This window comes from Oryza glaberrima, chromosome 7 (genome assembly GCF_000147395.1).
Source record: "Oryza glaberrima chromosome 7, OglaRS2, whole genome shotgun sequence".
Classification (NCBI taxonomy): Eukaryota; Viridiplantae; Streptophyta; class Magnoliopsida; order Poales; family Poaceae; genus Oryza; species Oryza glaberrima.
In genome coordinates, this window is record NC_068332.1 from 22,911,615 (window position 1) to 22,929,676 (window position 18,062).

The 18,062-nt window shown below is 42.5% G+C and overlaps 2 protein-coding genes and 1 pseudogene across 3 annotated transcripts; 1 reads left to right on the forward strand and 2 right to left on the reverse strand.

Annotated features, from left to right (window-relative positions):
• Positions 1-781: 781 nt before the first annotated feature.
• Positions 782-2,839, forward strand: LOC127779442 (GEM-like protein 1). The gene is made up of 4 exons (XM_052306218.1): positions 782-1,118; positions 1,272-1,373; positions 1,690-1,964; positions 2,399-2,839. Exons 1-4 carry the CDS (start codon positions 929-931, stop codon positions 2,570-2,572), a joined length of 741 nt encoding a protein of 246 aa, XP_052162178.1. The 5' UTR covers positions 782-928; the 3' UTR covers positions 2,573-2,839.
• Positions 2,840-3,722: 883 nt separating this feature from the next.
• Positions 3,723-12,708, reverse strand: LOC127779437 (ATP-dependent RNA helicase DEAH11, chloroplastic-like). 2 transcript variants are annotated; one of them, XR_008018654.1, is made up of 6 exons: positions 11,717-12,708; positions 8,047-11,191; positions 6,220-7,411; positions 4,646-4,971; positions 4,234-4,313; positions 3,723-3,904 (listed from the first exon to the last, which is right to left on the reverse strand). XR_008018654.1 is itself a non-coding variant. In XM_052306212.1 (3 exons), exons 1-3 carry the CDS (start codon positions 12,554-12,556, stop codon positions 6,198-6,200), a joined length of 5,199 nt encoding a protein of 1,732 aa, XP_052162172.1. In that variant the 5' UTR covers positions 12,557-12,690; the 3' UTR covers positions 6,112-6,197. The 2 variants fall into 2 exon arrangements, 1 of the variants encoding a protein (XP_052162172.1); XM_052306212.1 differs by lacking the exons at positions 3,723-3,904; positions 4,234-4,313; positions 4,646-4,971 and having other exon boundaries at positions 6,112-7,411; positions 11,717-12,690.
• A 1,847-nt stretch (positions 12,709-14,555) lies between these two features.
• LOC127779443 (cytochrome c oxidase subunit 6b-1-like) lies at positions 14,556-17,404 on the reverse strand (annotated as a pseudogene).
• Between the last annotated feature and the right edge of the window lie 658 nt (positions 17,405-18,062).

Sequence of the window (18,062 nt, forward strand, 5' to 3'; positions counted from 1 at the left end):
ATATTAGATTTTTTCATAATATTCGCTTTTTTTTAAGCTGGTTTTTAATCAAAAGTCACAAAGTCAGAAAATTGGAAGGTTTTGAGCCAACACGAGTTGACAAACAGCACACTAGACCAGTCAAATATAATTTATAAAAAAATCAAATTACATTTAATTATTTGATAAAATTTGTTCGTATGTCATTGCCTTTCACTAGATGGTTTACCTTACCGCTATCTAGTGGTATCACAGTTATCAATCGTTTGGTTACTATAAAAGCGATAAGATATTAAGTGGTATCACAATTATCAATTGCTTGGTTACTAAAAACCCAAGAGGTTTTTGATTAAAAAAAAAACCCATTAGCTTTTAAAAATAAATAATACTCCCTCCATCTATTTTCAAATTTAAAAAATTTATTTTTGAAAGGCATATTTCAATCCAATAACCTATTATCTTAATGACTTTCTCGGATTTAATGTGTGACTCTCTATTCTTTCACACAAGATTGGCTCCATGAACATCGAGAAATGCAAATATTAATGAATCGTTTGTTTACGAGAAATGACTAGTAGCATGTTTAAATAGATGATAAGTAAAATTACTTATCCTTGGTCTGTGTGCCAAGATGAAATATGACTATCAAAAGTAGATGGAGGGGGTATTGTAGCACGATGTTACTGTGATAAGTGAAGGTAATTATCTGCAGCACTGCTGATGCTAGCAAACAGTAAAACTGTAAAAGCTTCAGGTCAAACTCACACGCTGGCCCAGTTGCGGAGTTAACTCCTCCCAATAATCTCACGCGCTCTCCTCTCGCATCGACCCTGTCCCTCTCTCATCATCATCATTCATCAATCGTCGCCTGATCGCCTCCAGCGAAATTCTTCCTCCATTTCTCTCTCCATCGAATCTCATCCCAGCAGCAGCAGCAGCAGCCGCCGCCATGGATTCCAAGGCGGACGCGGAGTCAGCCACGGCCAGGGCCGCCACGGCGGCGGCGGCGGCGGAGCACGCGGCGTACCCGCGGCTGTCCCCGGAGGACGTCGCGCCGCCGCCGCCGCCCGTCGTGTCGCCGCCCGTCTCCGCCAACCCCTACGTGGTCTCCGCCCCCTCCGCGCAGCCGCCCGCCAAGAGTCAGTACCATCCCCTCCTCCTCCTCTCCGCCGCTGCTGCTGCTCCGATTCTTGAGACCATCCACGCCGCCGCGCTGACCGTCTCCGGTTGTGTTTGCCTCCTCGGCTCGATCGCCGCCGGTTGCGTTTGCCTCCTCGGCTCGATCGCCGCAGGCGCCAGGGAGAATCTCCGGGAGAAGCTCGACGTGGTCGGGAGGAGGTTCGGGGACGCCGCGCGCAAGACCGAGGGCATCGTCGGCGACATCTGGCAGCATCGTGAGTTGTTCCCCCCGAAATCCCAATTTCACATCCGCGTGATCGAATCAAACACCTGTTCATCATCATCTGCAGCATCCAAGTATCCAATCCATCACTACTACTACTGATTTGTTTCACCAATGCTATGTGATTCTTCTCTGTTTGAGTGCTTACTTGTTCATCATCCGTTAGCATCCAATTAATCCGTCACTTTTCAGGGTCAAGAACACTAATTCTGCTAGTACTAATTTGTTCCACCAATGATATGCTATGTGAGATGTGATTCTTCTCTGTTTGAGTGCTTGGAATTGGAAATTCTTCTGCATTGCTGTAGTGAAAACTGGGCCAAGCATTGCTGATACGGCGATGGGGAGGATTGCTCAGATATCCAAGGTGATAGCTGAAGGTGGATATGACAAGGTGTTCCACCAGACGTTCGAGTGCCTGCCTGATGAGAAGCTCAAGAAGGCGTACGCATGCTACCTTTCGACCTCTCATGGCCCGATCATGGGCGTCTTGTACATCTCCACTGCCAAGATTGCATTTTGCAGTGACAGTCCTGTGGCGTATGTCACCGAGGATAATAAGAACCAATCTTCCATCTACAAGGTATGGTGATTTCTTTCGTCATATGCTCTATAAACCACATGATTGTTTGCTGATATTCAAGTTCTTGGTTTCGTAGAAATTATTTCAGATGCTGGTTTGTATCAGTATCATAAATGCTATAACAAATTGGTACTACCCTGGTTCCAAAATATAAACATTTCTGCATGTTTTCCAAAATATGTCTGGACATCCCTCCTTCTGGATACATTTTGAAACTCAAGCAGAAATGTTTATATTTTGGAACGGATGGAGTATTTTATAAGTTATCTCAACTTTGTGAAAACATACTAATTACGAAGAAGGCATGGAAGATAAGAATTCCACGCGATTCGTATCATGTATGCTACCAAATTGCTATTTCAAGTCAAGTTTTGGACGATTTGCAAGGGATCTTGTAGAAACACACCTGATCATGTATGTATCTGTTTTAACAGGTAGTTGTACCCGTTGCTCAGCTAAGATCAGTCACTCCTACGGCAAGCCAGCAGAACCCAGCAGAGAGGTACATCCAGGTGGTTTCTGTCGACAACCATGACTTCTGGTTCATGGGCTTCGTCAACTACGACGGTGCCGTGAAGAGCCTCCAGGAGGCCGTTCATGGCGGCTAGGCTTCACTTCACCATCACATGTATTTTTTGTGAACATCGCCGTTACATGTATTGATCTGTCCGTCGTTCGTCATGCTTCACTGGGACTTCGCATGTGTCGGTGTGTTAAATTGTCTGTACAGATCGCTCCCCTTGCTGTGTATATTGGCTGAAATTTGTGTTGCATATGCATTCATGTATTGTATGTAGTGTGTGGACTAGATGTGTACAAATACTGGATTGATTGTTGGCTTGATGCTCCATTAAAGCCTTTCTGTTCGTTGTTCCCATTCAAGTTCAATCACATGATGAGTTGACGATTGCTGTTGAATATTTTTGGCATTCCCGGAGTTAATCCATGCTGAGAAGATATTACTAAACATGGTTTTGGGCTGTTTAGTTTACGTAAAGTGTTGGTATTGCAAAAAAAAAAAGAAGATAATACTGTATTAGCAAAGAACAAATCATGCCAGAAAAGGTAAATGCAGCTTCCAAAAAAAAAAAGAATGTTGTTTGAATAGAGGTTAAAACAAATTTTAGAATCGAAGTTCTCACCCTTGGATTACCACAAGTGACGATGAATTTCCTTTGCTGCTAGCAAACATGTTGCGCTGTTAGAGCAGGTACAATAGCAGGCTATAAACCAGCTGAAAACATATTTTAAGAAGATAAATAAGGGGAGAGAAGAGCAGCGGGCTACAGATTTGTAGCCAGCTGTAGCACGGACTCCAAAACGCAGTGTGTGTATGACTGATGGGACCAGGTATTAATAGTGTAGTATGCAACTATTGTATGAATGAGCTATTAAATTAGCTATAGATAAATTAGAGTTAGTAGTTGGCTATACTATTAAACTTGCTCTTACCTCATTTGCTTTGACGCCTTGGCCCGCCCCTATCCCTATGGAACCAGAGCCGGTTTATAGGATGGCGCCTGTGCAGTGCATGGCTGAGGCCGTGGGGAAATGAGGTCGCAGCCTCACACGCATATGTATACTGCATCTGAAATTTCTGTTGTGTAAAGCATCAACAGTAAAAATGTAGTCTTCAAGATCGAATATACAGAAATTTCAAATTTCTGTTGTCCAAAGCAAATCAACAATACTAAAAATGCAGTCTTACAGAATCAAATATCACTATAGAAATTTCTGTTGTGTAAAACAAATCAACACTAAAAGTGCAACCTTCAAGGATCAAATATCATCCACAAAATATGAAGTTAAACATCACAAATATCCAGGGCATCAAAGTGACAGACTAAAAATTAACGAAGCTAGAAAATATCTTCTATGCAATGATGATTACAGAACAGAGTATTTCAAAGGTCCATTCGTTTCATTGACTCGTCCAAGTTCTGTAAAAAAAAAAAAGATAAATAGTTCAAATGATCAATATTTCTAAGCAAAAAAAAGATACATTTTTTCTAAAATAAAGCATTAATAAAGCTTTCTAAAATATTGAATTATTGGTGATGATAAATTTGTTTTCCATCAAGTGATTATCCAGAATTTGTAGGCCAAATTTTGGAGGTGTTAATTAAATATGATAGTTGATTATCTAGTTTGCCAGAATTTGCATAACTAAGATAGTACATACAGGAAACTGACGTAATTTGCATCAACTTTGCTGATAAACTATCAGATTTAGAAAAAAAAAACAAAAGAACACAAGAAATTTACTAACCATGGAATCATCAATAACCAGATCCTTCATTTGGACATCCATAAGCTTCCACAATCCATTGAATCCTCTAGGCCCAGGTTCTGTACATAAACATGTTAGAGAGATCAAATGGGTACATCAGCTCATCTAGTTCTGTAAGATGAACTAAATGCATATTAACAAATGCAAAGAAACATGCAGAGTAGTCCATCTAGTTCTAGAATAAAGATTCATCAGGTAAAATTTTACTCTACATAATACTGCTACTTAAATTAGATCCTCTCAACATGAGATTGCTAATTTGCTCATCAAGCAAGCAAACAAAAGAGAGGTACTAAGCAATGACCGTTCAAGTCTCTTCCAGCCACAAGACTTAGTAGATGCAGAAAGTACAGATGGACAAGACTTAGGGTTTATGGAAGGAATCATATACCGGTGCTCACGGGCGAGAGAAACCCAGCTGGACGAAGGTGGCGATGTGGCTGGGTGTCCTCCGGAGCCCTCATCGTTGCTGCCGGTGGAGTGTCCTCCGGAACACCTCGCCGGTCACTGCTCCGCCGGTTGGCCATCAAGCAGATAGCCGCCGCCCACCGGTGCCTCCATCCGCCGCTGCCACAGGTAGAGCACCTCGTCGGTCACTGCTCCGCCGCCTGCAGGTAGAGTGCACACCGACAGTGGAGCATGGTGCCGCGTCGCCTGAAGTCGCCACCGCTGCCGTGTGCGAGACGAGAGCACACCTAGGGTCGATCCACGTGGACCCTAGGGTTCACTGGGTGTCAGCCCTTTGTTCCCTAAAAATATATGGGCCAACCCAAGAACCTTTTGGTGCCAAATTTTTAGGGTCGGCCAGCGCACCTAATGGGCCGATCTGCCCCCTTTGCAGGCTGAGGTGTAGCATTATATAACACTAACTAAACAGAGAACTTCAACAGCACTATCCAAATCAGATTAGCTGCAGTGAACTGAGAAATGTACCGCCCAAATCCTTTCGTTTCGGGAAAAATATGTATAGCTTACATAAAAATTCATGAGTGGACGTCCACATGAGCCACCAATCGTTTATTCGACAAAATCAGCATAACTGGCAAAAAGAAAAAACTTGCAGCTAGCACATACTCCTATCAATATCCTACATGAGTATTATGATCCATACAAGATCATTCAATTCTTCAACCTACTGAGATGCTTCACAATTTTTTAGAGCTTCAAATTTTATCCATTTGCTTAGTGTGACAATGCTCCAAACAGGTGTCTTGGAAATACATGACATTCTTGACGCATTACAACTTACAAGATAGCATATTGCATATAGTTAAGTTAAGCAACAACTGTTGTATAAAACACTAAGGAATCTGCTCAAGAAGTTTCAAGCTTCACAAGGAGACTAAATTAAAGATAACATATGCTGGATTGATTCCATGAAGTTAAGAAACGGTCAGCATGTAACATTGAAAAGTCTGCTATAGAATTTTATACTTCAAATTAGGGGACTAAATTGCATATACTAGAATTAATAGAACATTGAATAAACTACAAACAATCATTATGAACAAAACAAAAGAAAAAAATCAAGATGACCTTCATGGCCTCACACTAAAATATAGTAATGCTTACGTCTATAGAGCAACAAATGGAAAGAGGCATGTCTTGGAACATAATTCCCTGCAGACTTTCTCTGGGAGTCTATTATTGTTTTTAGATAAAACTAGATAAAGCACATTTTCCATGCCTTGCATAGATCAATTTCTAGGAACAATATACTGTTGTGTTAGATTAAGACGGCCATCTTACAAAGAAAATGCCATTTATTACTAAATTCCCTAAAATATTCTAAATGATATTTTAGTACTTTACCAAATAGTGCTACAATATTCAGAACAAAAATGGGGGCTGTTGGCATCAGATAATTATTAGTGGTAATGGATCAGCTGCCTATATTATACACATAATTATTTGTACCAATTTATACAAATTTACATGATATGTTAATAGGATAGGTGCACAGACCTGAGATGGCTATAACAATCATCACTGCTCCTGAAGTTCTCCAAGCATGCCCAACAAATGTGACTGCCACATTTACACTCGACATGGTTGCAACCATCAGCTTTCTCGATTGTAAAGTGGCAAGAAGGGCATACCTTCACATTCTCCTTCCCCTTGCGCCATTCAAGCAGAGTTGCATCAGGGTCTTCCTTGTATTCTTTGTATGCCTCACAGGATATGAAAGGATGATATTCAAGATGACACTTGTTGCAGATCTCCACAAAGCAAGCCCCACAGACAAAAGGTTTGCTTTCAGCATCTGCAGCAGCCACTTGGTAAATGGATGGGCAATCAGGAGTAGGACAGAAACGATATTTTCCTGCATTAGAAGCAACAAATGCTCTCAAGGAGGCTCTAAATAGCTCTTCCAGTTTCTCGCTCGATAGGAGAGATCTCAAATCAACAACAAGGAGCTGCTTCTTGCACCCATTTTTGAGGCAACACAGAGGGAAACCATCATGTGATTTCATAGCAGATTCACACTGATCCACCAAGCAAGTCAGACAAAACACATGCCCACAAGATTCAAGCTTAAAGGGATCTTCTACCTCACACAGGCAAATAGGGCATGCATTCTCTAATGGAAGTTGAAGCAGGCCATTGTACTTTGTAGAATTTACCAGCTCAGAGATCATTTCTTCCACCCTTTGCTTGTCTTCTTTACTGCCTCGAACGTAAAGTGTATGTTGTCGTAAATTTAATCGAAGCTCTACTGCAGGCACCTCTCTCTTCAATCCTTCCAGATCAGCCCCGAACTTTTTTAACATTTCCTTCATCAAGTTTGGAGGTAGGTTACGGCCACGAAGACGAATATCCAAAGGTTTCTTATCACGGAGTTGTAGAAGGGCATGGATCAATTTCTCCTCTGCTGCAGCAACCTGATCTTGGAGTCCAAAGACTTTAATATTTAGACTTTGTCTGTCATACAGAATGTAAGTGCCAGTCTCTTGCTCAACAGATTTCAAATCTGCTACACCATCACGGGACATGAGCAACTGAACTGTACTTAGTGTCAGATCAGGATGGTTTATTGTTTTGCCTTTCATTAAAATCTCAAGAGGCCTTCTCAAGTCTGCTATTGTTTTTGTGGCGTTTGCAGTAAGCTTGACACGGAATATACCATATTCATTCTTTTCCAAATTGTAAGACACGCCTACATGAAGAAGAACACTGGTTAAGGCTTGAGGACACCAACACATACAAATATTTTTGCAGTCCAAAACAACTAAACATTATTAAGGCCGTCTAAGAAAGGTGTCACTGCTAGTTACCACGTAGTGACCAAATGACCACCGGTTATTGAATGTAAAAACCGTGGATGCAAAAGACCTGGATAATATTTACATCTACTGAGATAAATTAGGAATGCAACTCATAGAAAAAAGTGACATTTTCAAACTTCCAAACATCATCAGTTAGCAACATTAGTATACACATTGAATGGTCACAGATTTGCCCTTATCAAAGACAAGATATTTGTTTGACGAAGGGCCAGTGGCCCACATACATAGATGAGCCAAGATTTGAGACCCATCCAAACTGCCTTGTTGTGTTTAATTTTCTATCCTTCCACAAAATAGAAAACAGGAAAGTAATTTTTTTCCCATCAATAAAAATATGAATTTCAGGGAAAGTATGCCTCAAACATACTGTTCGTAAATCATATAAAACTGAAGTATGGGAAAATAACATTCATGCAATCATGAAAATGAAGAGGATCATTCAACTGAACAGTATGGAAAATTAGAAGCAGCAGAGTTTAAGAAGTTATAAGGAATGCAGAATTACCTTTTTGGCTTCGGAAGCTCTCAAGAAGAGAAGCAACTGCTTGGCTGATAACATTATACACGCGTACTTGACAGGACACAGTACTATGAAACACATGCTGGCATTGTATTGTCTGCCAAGGAAGACAGCATGGAAGAACACTTCCTTGAAGATGTTCCAATGCTCTTGCAGCCTCTCGATGAAGACTTCCATCAAAAGTAATAGTGGCTCTCATCACCGAATCATTCTCCTCTGGAGTTAACACCTCAACACGGAAATTTTGGGCAGGAAAATTTTTCTTTGGCATGAAGGAAGAAATTTCTCTATTTAGTGCTTCTGCACACAAGGAAGCAGAAGGGGCAGCTATGGGTGTTCCCCTGAGCAAATGCACATCAACGATTTTCCTTGTTGTCATGCTACGAAAGGCATCATACAATTCTGGCTCTGTTACATGCATTGGAATTCCTCTGACAAAAATACAATTCTCATGTCTTGTACTAACCTCACAGTTGATATACCTTCCACCAACTCCCAGAGCAAAGCAGTCCTTTACAACAAATTCAGCTTCCCCACTGGCACATGTTACCAGCGCGAGTCCCCGACTTTGCTTAAGTGGCCAAGATACTTTAGCTCTCACTGCTGGAAATGGTAATCCTCGATTACTGGAAGAGCATACTGGAACCACTTTCAATGGAGAACCATGAAATTCCATCCCATTCAATTTTGAAACAGCATCTTCAGCATATTCAGGATTGAGGAATGTAAACTTCCCCCACTTCGTTTCATCTGAGGCCACCTGAAGATTTCCATAAAGTTTATAAAAATTAGCAACACCAGAGATAAGAGTATCCACCAAGCAAATAAGCTCCTTGTCATTCAACTCATGAGCATTTTGATGCAAAACCTCTACGGTCAGATACCTCTTCTCAAGTTCCAAATGCTTTATTTCAGCACCAGAACCAAATAGGGCAAGAGAACAATCACCAGGTTTTCCAGAAAACAAACTTTTCTCAAGGCATTCATTCCTCAACATCCGAGCTTCACACTCCAATGCATCGTTAACGATGCCAAACACCTTTTCTATGTCTTGTTCTTTGGCAAATAGCACAACCTCTTTATTTCTGAAGTCAACTTCAACAGTCACACGGTCATCCCTGAATTCTTCTTGGAGAAGTGAGATTATCTTCTGCTGATTTTGGCCAGATTTTCCACAAAATTTTCTCAGCAAGTTATATCCAAGTCCACTTATTACCTTCACCTGCAATTTAAGCTTCTCCAGTTGCTGAATCAAAGGCATGGGGTGAATCGAACACAAAGCATCAGGATCAATAGCAGTTACACATACCAAATATTGATTTGGTACTGACAAGATTTCTGTGAACACCACCCACTCAGGCTTGCTATCATAAATGAGCAATGAGCAAGAGGGATGGAGTTTCACAGCCTGATCCGTTGAAATCACCTGGTAACCAAACCTTTCATGTCCAGAAAACATAGCAATATTACCCGAAAGAGATGTGAGAATAATTCTTTTTAGCAACTTATCATGCACGGTGGACTCCTCAGGGTTCCAACACCAGTAACTTGGGACAATGATGTTCAGCTCGTGTCTTAAACAATTCTCAAGGTCTGATATTGTTTCCTGGCACCTCCTCATGGTCTTGGCATTGATGCTATTCTGCCAGCACCACGTATTCCTGTTTTCATGCTCATCCTCCCACTCTTTATATACAGCTAGTAAAGTGAACAGATCTCCATCCTGATGACAGAATGGGACCTTTAGACGGTCAGCTTTGTATTTCTCCTCATCTGTGCCCACTCTACAAAATATGCTGCTAGAATTTGCCATAACAGCAGCTAGAACTACACCTTCCTTCCTCAAACCAAAACCAAAGCAATCAAGCATGATTTTCCCAAGCCTCGGCTCGATTCCCAATTTAACTAGGTAGCGACCAGTATCAGTCAGCTCAAAACCATCACATTTATATTTTACAGCACCCAGTTGTTCAAGATTCTTTACAGCCATATTAATAGCTTCTGGGTTTGGGGCATCAACAAATTCAAAATTCTGTGCATCCCTAATACCCAGCGCAAGTATTCTCAGAACAGCAGTGCCAAGATGAACTTTGCGGATTTCAGGTTCTTGATGCACTTCCATCATACTGAAGTCAGATTCAGAGTAAAGCCTGTAACACCTCCCTGCTCCAGTTCGACCTGCTCGGCCAGCACGCTGATTAGCAGAACTTTGGGAGATCCAATTAACTTTCAGTACATTGAGACCACTGCTAGGCACAAATCTGCTCTCCTTAGCCAGTCCAGAATCAACAACATACTTCACTTCTTTTATGGTCAATGATGTTTCAGCAATATTTGTGCAGAAGATTATTTTTCTCTTCCCAGGATAGCTCTTGAAAACTAGACTTTGCTCTACATGGGAAAGCTTTCCATGCATCGGAAGTACCACAGCATCTGCATCGCTGAAGTTTTCACATGCCCATTCAACTTCGAGTTGAGAAGTCAAGAAAGCAAGGATAGCACCCTCTTCTTCATTCTTGTGAATGATGCTTACCATTTTCACAACATCGTAAACATATGAAGCAGTAGCACAAGAACCGCGCAGATGGTTTGGCACGGTATTGAAGGAAGCCTCTTCTGATATATCAGGGACATATTTAATTTCAACAGGAAAACTTCGCCCTTTAACATAAAATGTTTGGCATCCATAAAAATATTCAGCGAGTCTATTAGCATCGGCAGTAGCAGACATTATGATAAGTCTCAAATCCAGCCTATCAAGCAGTTTCTTCTTAATCAAAGCTAAGAGAAGATCGGTGTTCAAGCTTCGTTCATGCGCTTCATCAACAATAATATATGAAATGCCATCTAGTCCCATATCATTCATACAGTGATGCAAAAGGCAGTTGTCTGTGGTATATATAATCTTTGAACTGAAATCTTGATAATCTAAAAAGGTTGAATTCAACACAAAGTTGTCCCCGTAGCAACCATTGCTTTCTTCAACTACTCTATGTGCCAATGATATAGCAGCAATTTTTCGGGGTTGAGTACAGACAATTGAACCATTAGCAGCAAGACCTGAGTCAGCAAGATACTGAACCAATTGTGTGCTCTTCCCAGAACCAGTTTCCCCAATCAAAATCATCACCTATGGAAAACAAAGCTATACGACTTAGAGAATGATTTACAAATTTAATTGAATGACTGATAGTAAATACAGAAAGGTATGGGTGCAACACAATATGTATTAGAGAATGATTTACAAATTTAATTGAATGACTGATAGTAAATACAGAAAGGTATGGGTGCAACACAATATGTACTGGAAAACTTGGACAAGCTACATAATCAAGACTCCTGTGCCTCATGAGCAAAATTGCATCTTATTTATAGGTTTTGCCTATAAGCATAGAATATTCTGCCAACCAAAATTCATAAGAAAAATGCGGCATGCTGATTTAGAATGCAAGAGAACCTATTCAAAACTTCAAACAGAGTTGGAACTTGATGGCGCATTGTATGTGAAAACATGCACAAAACAAAATTCCTAACTCAACTCTTTCTTCCAGAGTTCCAAGCATAACAGTAAAGATCAAATGGTTCTTTCTGCATTGCAAACTTCCAAATTCCAACCCACTACAGATAAAACTGCATTGAGAAGTCTGGCTCTCACCTGGTTAGCGAAAATGTGATCTAGAATGTTCCTGCGGTAAGCATAGATGGGTAGCCCCTCCTTAAGCCTTCTACATTCCCGCAGCATTATCATGTGCAGCCTAGCGAAATTCATCTCACCACCTCCCCCAATCCCAAACACCTCCAACCCTTCCTCCTCCGCCTCCTCGTCATCCTCCGTCCCACGCAACAATGCACGCCGTATCGATCTCATCGCGGCTTTGTACTCATCGATTTTAGCATCTACCAACTCCTTCTCAGCCTTGAGAGTTCTCTTCTGGGCCTGGAGCTGCTCGAAGTCGCGGATGCGATTGTGCCCCGCCAGGCGGCGATTCACCGCCTGGATGGAGGCCGCGAGCTCGGAGGAGCGGGCGGCCGTGAGGGAGACGAGGTCGGAGTCGACGAGGCGGGCGGCGTGGGCGGCGAAGAGGGAGGCGATGAGGGGGGCGGCGTGCGCGGCGAGGGCGGGATCGGAGACGTCCGGGGTGAGGAGGTGGAGGCCCTCGAGGCGGAGCGACCAGAGCTCGCGCGCGGCGGCGGCGGCGGCCTGCAGGGAGCGGAACGCGAGGCGCGCGGCCTGGCGGCCCGACGAGGAGACGCTCAGGCTGTCCGGGGGAGGGGAGGGCAGGCCGGCGACGAGCGCCTCGACCTCCGTGGCCGGCGGCGCCGAGAGGTTGCTCCCCCCGCGGAGGAGGATCACGGCGAACTGCCGCGGCCCCGGCTGCGCGGGGCGATACCGCTGCTGGTACTGGTACTGGTTCTGGTGGTGGTGGTGGTAGCGGTGCGGCGGCGGGCCCCAGTCCGGCGGGCGGAAGGGGCGGCCGTCGTTGGATCGGCGCATGGCGGCGGCGGCGGAGGCGGCGAGGTTGGGTTTCCGAGGGTTTGGGGGGAGGTTTTGGAGAGGGGAGGAGGCGGTGGGGTGGGAATCGACGGGAGGAGAGGAGGGAAAGGTGGAGGGAGAGGCGGACGAGACGAAGGCCTTTTTCTCGCGGTTTTATGATTTCCGTTTCCGTTTCTTTTACGGTTCTTTTTTTTTCAGATAGCGTCCGTTTCAGTGGGGATGATGGACGCGTGAACGGATGAACGGACGGCTGTGGATGATGCGTTAGGGCAAGTACTATGGGCATCCAAGCACAAGCCCCAAGATGCCACATAAGACTAAATAATGAGATGGAAGAGAGAAAAAAAGATGAGAGAGAAATGGTCACCTCTCATACAAGGGGCAACCCCTACATAAACTTCAATAAACATGTAAGAGTGTTAGAAATATTGGAGATTGTGTGATAGAGGTAACCTATAATATATGTTACCTCTTAATTTAGTGGTGTATGTCATGAAATTAGATGTGGTAGTCACCTTTACTATAAAACTTGCCCTTAGAGGCTAGGCTACTTACTAGATATTTTTTTTAAGAAAAGGTTTTACTCTTTCTAGATTGATTATATAGTGCCTCATCTATTTTAGATTATAAGTCGTTTTGACTTTAGTTAAAATCAAACTGCTTCAAGTTTGATCAAGTTTGTAGATTAAGTTTGATTTTGACCAAAATCAAAATGACTTGTAATCTGAAACAGAGATAATAGAGCTTAATGCTCACTTCCCATTTTACATTTTTTTTAGAAAATAAACGAATAAAGGGTTTACACATCAAATTATAATGCTATAATATAAGAATGGATAATAAGGTCTATTGATAGAGTTTTTTAATTAGTTAGAATTGCATATTCCCGCTCTGTTTTTAAAGATATGTTGTTTGCTCTGTTTTTAAAGATATGTTGTTTAGTTTTGGACATGACGTTTGACGTCCATCCTATTAAAATTTATTGCAAATAAAAAATCATACTAAAGAAAGTGTTGTAATAATAATAAAACAAGTATAAGATTAGTATTTTCATAGTTTTTAATAAAAGCAGATAGTTAAACGTTGATGTCCAAAAGTCAATAGCATTATATGTAGAAAAACGGAGATAATGTTATTTTTGGCGTAGCTATTAGCTAATATGAACTTCTACATACGTCCAAACATAGCATTAATTATTAGTTCGGTCATACATCGAACTCCTGTTCAATTTTATTCTCCCGAATCTAGTTTCCATGTTTTTTTTTCTGAGCTTAGGCAGTTAGACGGCGGGCAACATAGCTCTAATTAAAGGATTTGTTTTTAGCACGATCACTTACGATCATTTGCACGTGCATTGTTTGTTGCAAACGTCCTATTTCATGATTTATTTTCCATATCCTTACTCGAGTTTGGCCTAAACTAAATCACTAATTGCAATTTAGCTCACTAAGAAATATTTGCACGACGTTATTCCCAATTTTCCAATGTTTCGAAGCTTTTTCGCCCGTCACCATCGGAATTTCGTGGCTGGTAGCTTTGTTCTGGTTGGCACTACCACCAAGCAGTGCATTGGCTACCAAGTGGGTGCCTCTTTGCCAATCCAGTGTAAGCACACTACCAATGATCACATAGTGGTTGACGCTGCAACAACCATTTTCGTGCAAAGCACATTTACTTCACTAGCTTGCTTTCCTGCCTGGTTGAGCCAGGCAATCCATCTTCTCCAACCTTTTGGCCTTTTGCTTTGCTTTGCCGATGCACTGCACAGGGCCATCTCAGGCTTCAGTGCTGGTTAAAGCAGCCACACACTGACATTTCTAGTGGTGCAGCTGAGTCATTATGAGTCATGACTGCAGTAAAAAAAATGTGTAGGCAACAGCTCCAGGGTTTCAGCTGAACTGAAGCCAAACTGCCAAAGATGTGAAGCTAAGGTGGTGAATCATGAGAGCTTCCAATCCATGTTTTTCCAAACTTTCCTATGCAACCAACACAATCATATCATATGAACATTGCACGGTGGGACAGCAAGCTGGGTACATTCCATTGTTCCAAAGGTGAATTATTTGAACAATTCCGTAACAACTGTGTTACCTAAATACAGAAGCGCCTTCTTCGACTTAGAAGTCAGGACTTTTATTTGTAAGAACTGTTCAATAGAAACAAGTGACTGACAGCATCAGCTCTTGGTTATTTTGTCCGGTTATTCATGAAAGATTGGTTGGGAATTTGTGGGATGATAGCATGGGTTTTTCTTTGTTATGGCCTACAAGGGTCCAGGGAATGTGCCATTCTCACGTTGTTCGTTCCAACGCTCAATCTGCACAAAAGATAAAACACACTGTGTCATCAAGGAGGGTCTCTGAAAACAGTGACGCTTTACTAGAGCAATGGTTTATGGCTAAAGCATCATAGAAGCAAATAATATTGGAAACATAAAGTTTTAGGCTTATATAAGGTGACAATTGAATTACTAGAGAGGCATACTGTAGATTATAATGGAAATCTCAGATAAAAAAAACTGATAGGCATGTCAGTGAAGAAAGTGTAACAGAAACTTCATACGCCATAGGAATACCTAGATCATCATAACAAAGCAAGCCACAGAAGTATTACTGAAAAAATCGATATAAGAAATGCATACCCATTCACTTGGGCAAAGTGATCGATAATATTTTGCAAATTTTTCACACTCAGGAGCACCCTCTCCTTTTGCAGCTACACACCTGTTATATGAGCATGCTCAAAGTAAATAGTTTAATTAACACCAAGGTTTCAGGTATGAGGAATCTGAAACTGAAAGATCTCGATCATATTCATACCTATGATATTCAATATAGCGTGTGAAGCAATGCCTTGTTTGATTTGTTGTTGGGAAACGAAAATCAGCGGGAGCCGTCTCAATCTGTATATTATATATGGTCAGTACTCAATACTGAACAACAAATGTGATTGCTTTTCCAATGATAGGTGGTATTGTATTGTACCTTAATTTCTGGCTTCTCATCAATTGTTTCCTCTTCAGCCTCATTGCTTTCCTCTGTAGCAGCATTGCTCTGGCTTCTCAGAGGATGCTGTCATCTCGGGAGTTTCACTTTTGTCCTCAACAACAGAAGTGGTGTCCTGAGCTGCTGGTGTTTCAGCATCTTTCTCAGGAACAACTTCAGCCACACTGTTATCAGAAGATTTTTCGGAGGATGAATTTTCCACAGGGACCTCGTGGGGTGGGAGTGTGTGTTCCTAAAAAATAAGATGGAGTTCAATATTGTTTATCAACCATGGAATATCAATTACAGAAGGAACAGCAACACACAGAAGATAGTTGGGCTCAAGTGCGCGTCTACATTAATGCAAGTGTCAAATTGTTGCTACCCACGGGATACTCAGGGTAACAGTGTTCTAGGCTTAATTTTGGTAATATTTTTTCACAGATATCATCCACCGAAATTTTGAGGAATAATTGTGTATTGTCCAGGGCCTCCATATCCTTTACTACAGTACTTAGATTACTTTTTCTTTTTTGTGAGGACAGTGCCTAGATTACAATTGGACTATGCAGCGGACTCATACAAGATTATGGGTTCAGTCTCAATATATCCTAACTATAACTCTTCCAACTTTGAGGCTACACACCTAAGTACGCAAATGCTCAACAAAAACATAAAAATAGAAAATATGAACTATCCTTTGAATGACATTTTGTACTACCTCCGCCCCACTGGAAATAAAGTCTTTTTGGCACGGAAGTAGTACATTTAGCATCATATCAGCTTTATCATAAACTCCTAATACATGCAAAAGCATATAATTTTATAAGCTGAATGTTTATTACTTAATTCAGACAAAATAAAGGGGGTTAACTTCAATCGCATTGCTCATGCATAATTTGATTAAGGCAATATCATACGGCTACACGGTAAGTTTGTGAGCACGGAATGATGGCCACCACATCTTTGAAGCTCTGTACGCGTCTGTGCAGCACCAAAGTTACACGGTAGACAACTAGTCAACGATTTGGACAAGGCAATCGAAGGGGAAAAAAAGAGATTTACTGACGGCGACAGTAGCTAACGCCTAACAGCAGTCGCAACTGAGCCAATTCAGAAGACGGAACGAGTTAATTCCTCCACTCAACCCAACTAATGCCCTGTTTAGTTACAGGAGTGAAAAGTTTTGAGATGTCACATCGGATATACGGATACACATTTGAAGTATTAAACATAGTCTAATAACAAAACAAATTACAGATTCCGCCTGTAAACTGCGAGACGAATTTATTAAGCCTAATTAATTCGTCATTAGCAAATATTTACTGTAGCAACACATTGTCAGCAATTAGGCTTAAAAGATCCGTCTCACAATTTACACGCAATTTGTGTAATTAGTTTTTTTTCTATATTTAATACTCCATGTATGTGTCTAAACATTCGATGTGACATGGTAAAAAGTTTTTACGTGGAACTAATTAACAGGGCCTGAACATGCACACATGCATCCAAGAGAAATCCCACCGCTCCAAACCTACTCGCACGAAGAGAAATCCCGCCACTCCGGCCGCGCGAACCAATCCACTACGCGATCACAGATTGCTGGGATCTGAGCGCGCGCGCGTGCGCCGCCGCCGCACCAGTCCACCGGAGCAGGCCGCCGCCCGCGCACGCGCGCGTAACCACACCTCGAGAGGCAAACTAGCAAGGCACCAAAATCTGGGAAGCGGGAAGCGATAGGGATACGGGATTCCCATACCTCGGCGGCGAGCGTCGGGGCCTTGCCTTCTCCCGCCGCCATGGGCGCCTCGCGAGAGAGCTTCCGGAAGCGAGCTGAGCTCCGTGGAAAGAGAGAGAAGCGTACGCGTCTCCGAAGTCCGAGGCTCCGAGCTGTGTCGTTCGAGAAGGTAAAAGAAGAGCGGCATTGTGGGTTTTGGGCCGCGCTACGACAAATTAGTTCACTGGAGGCCCAGAGAGTTGGCTTTGCACTTGGACTTGAACTGACGCCTTCTCTTTCGCAACAAGTCTGATGGAATAAGTTCATCTAAGGTCCCTTAACTTGTCAACGAATCCAATTTCCGTCCTTCAACCGCAAAACTAGATACAACGGGTCCCTCAACTATTAAAACCGGTGCAGATTAGGTCCTTCGGCGGTTTTGATGGCGGTTTTGGCTGACGTGGCGCCTACGTGGCTAATTTGACTTGGTCTCGATCTGACGTGGCACTAATGTGGTGCTTACGTGGCAATTTGATCTGAAAAAATAATAAACCTCGTGAGACCCACTTGTCAGTTTCACACAGAAATTAATAAAAAATGGTGAGGCCCACATGGGCCCCATGTATCATTCCCACCCCTCTTCTTCCTGTCCTCTCTCCCCATCTCCCATCTCTTCAACTCTCACTCACATCTCTTCTCCTGCGACGGTGGCACGGGCGATTCGGGGCGGCAGCGGGTCTAGTAGTCCTCCGGTGCCAGCGGCTAGTGCGCGCCGCCGTGCGGGGTGGCGTCGGCGGACGGGATG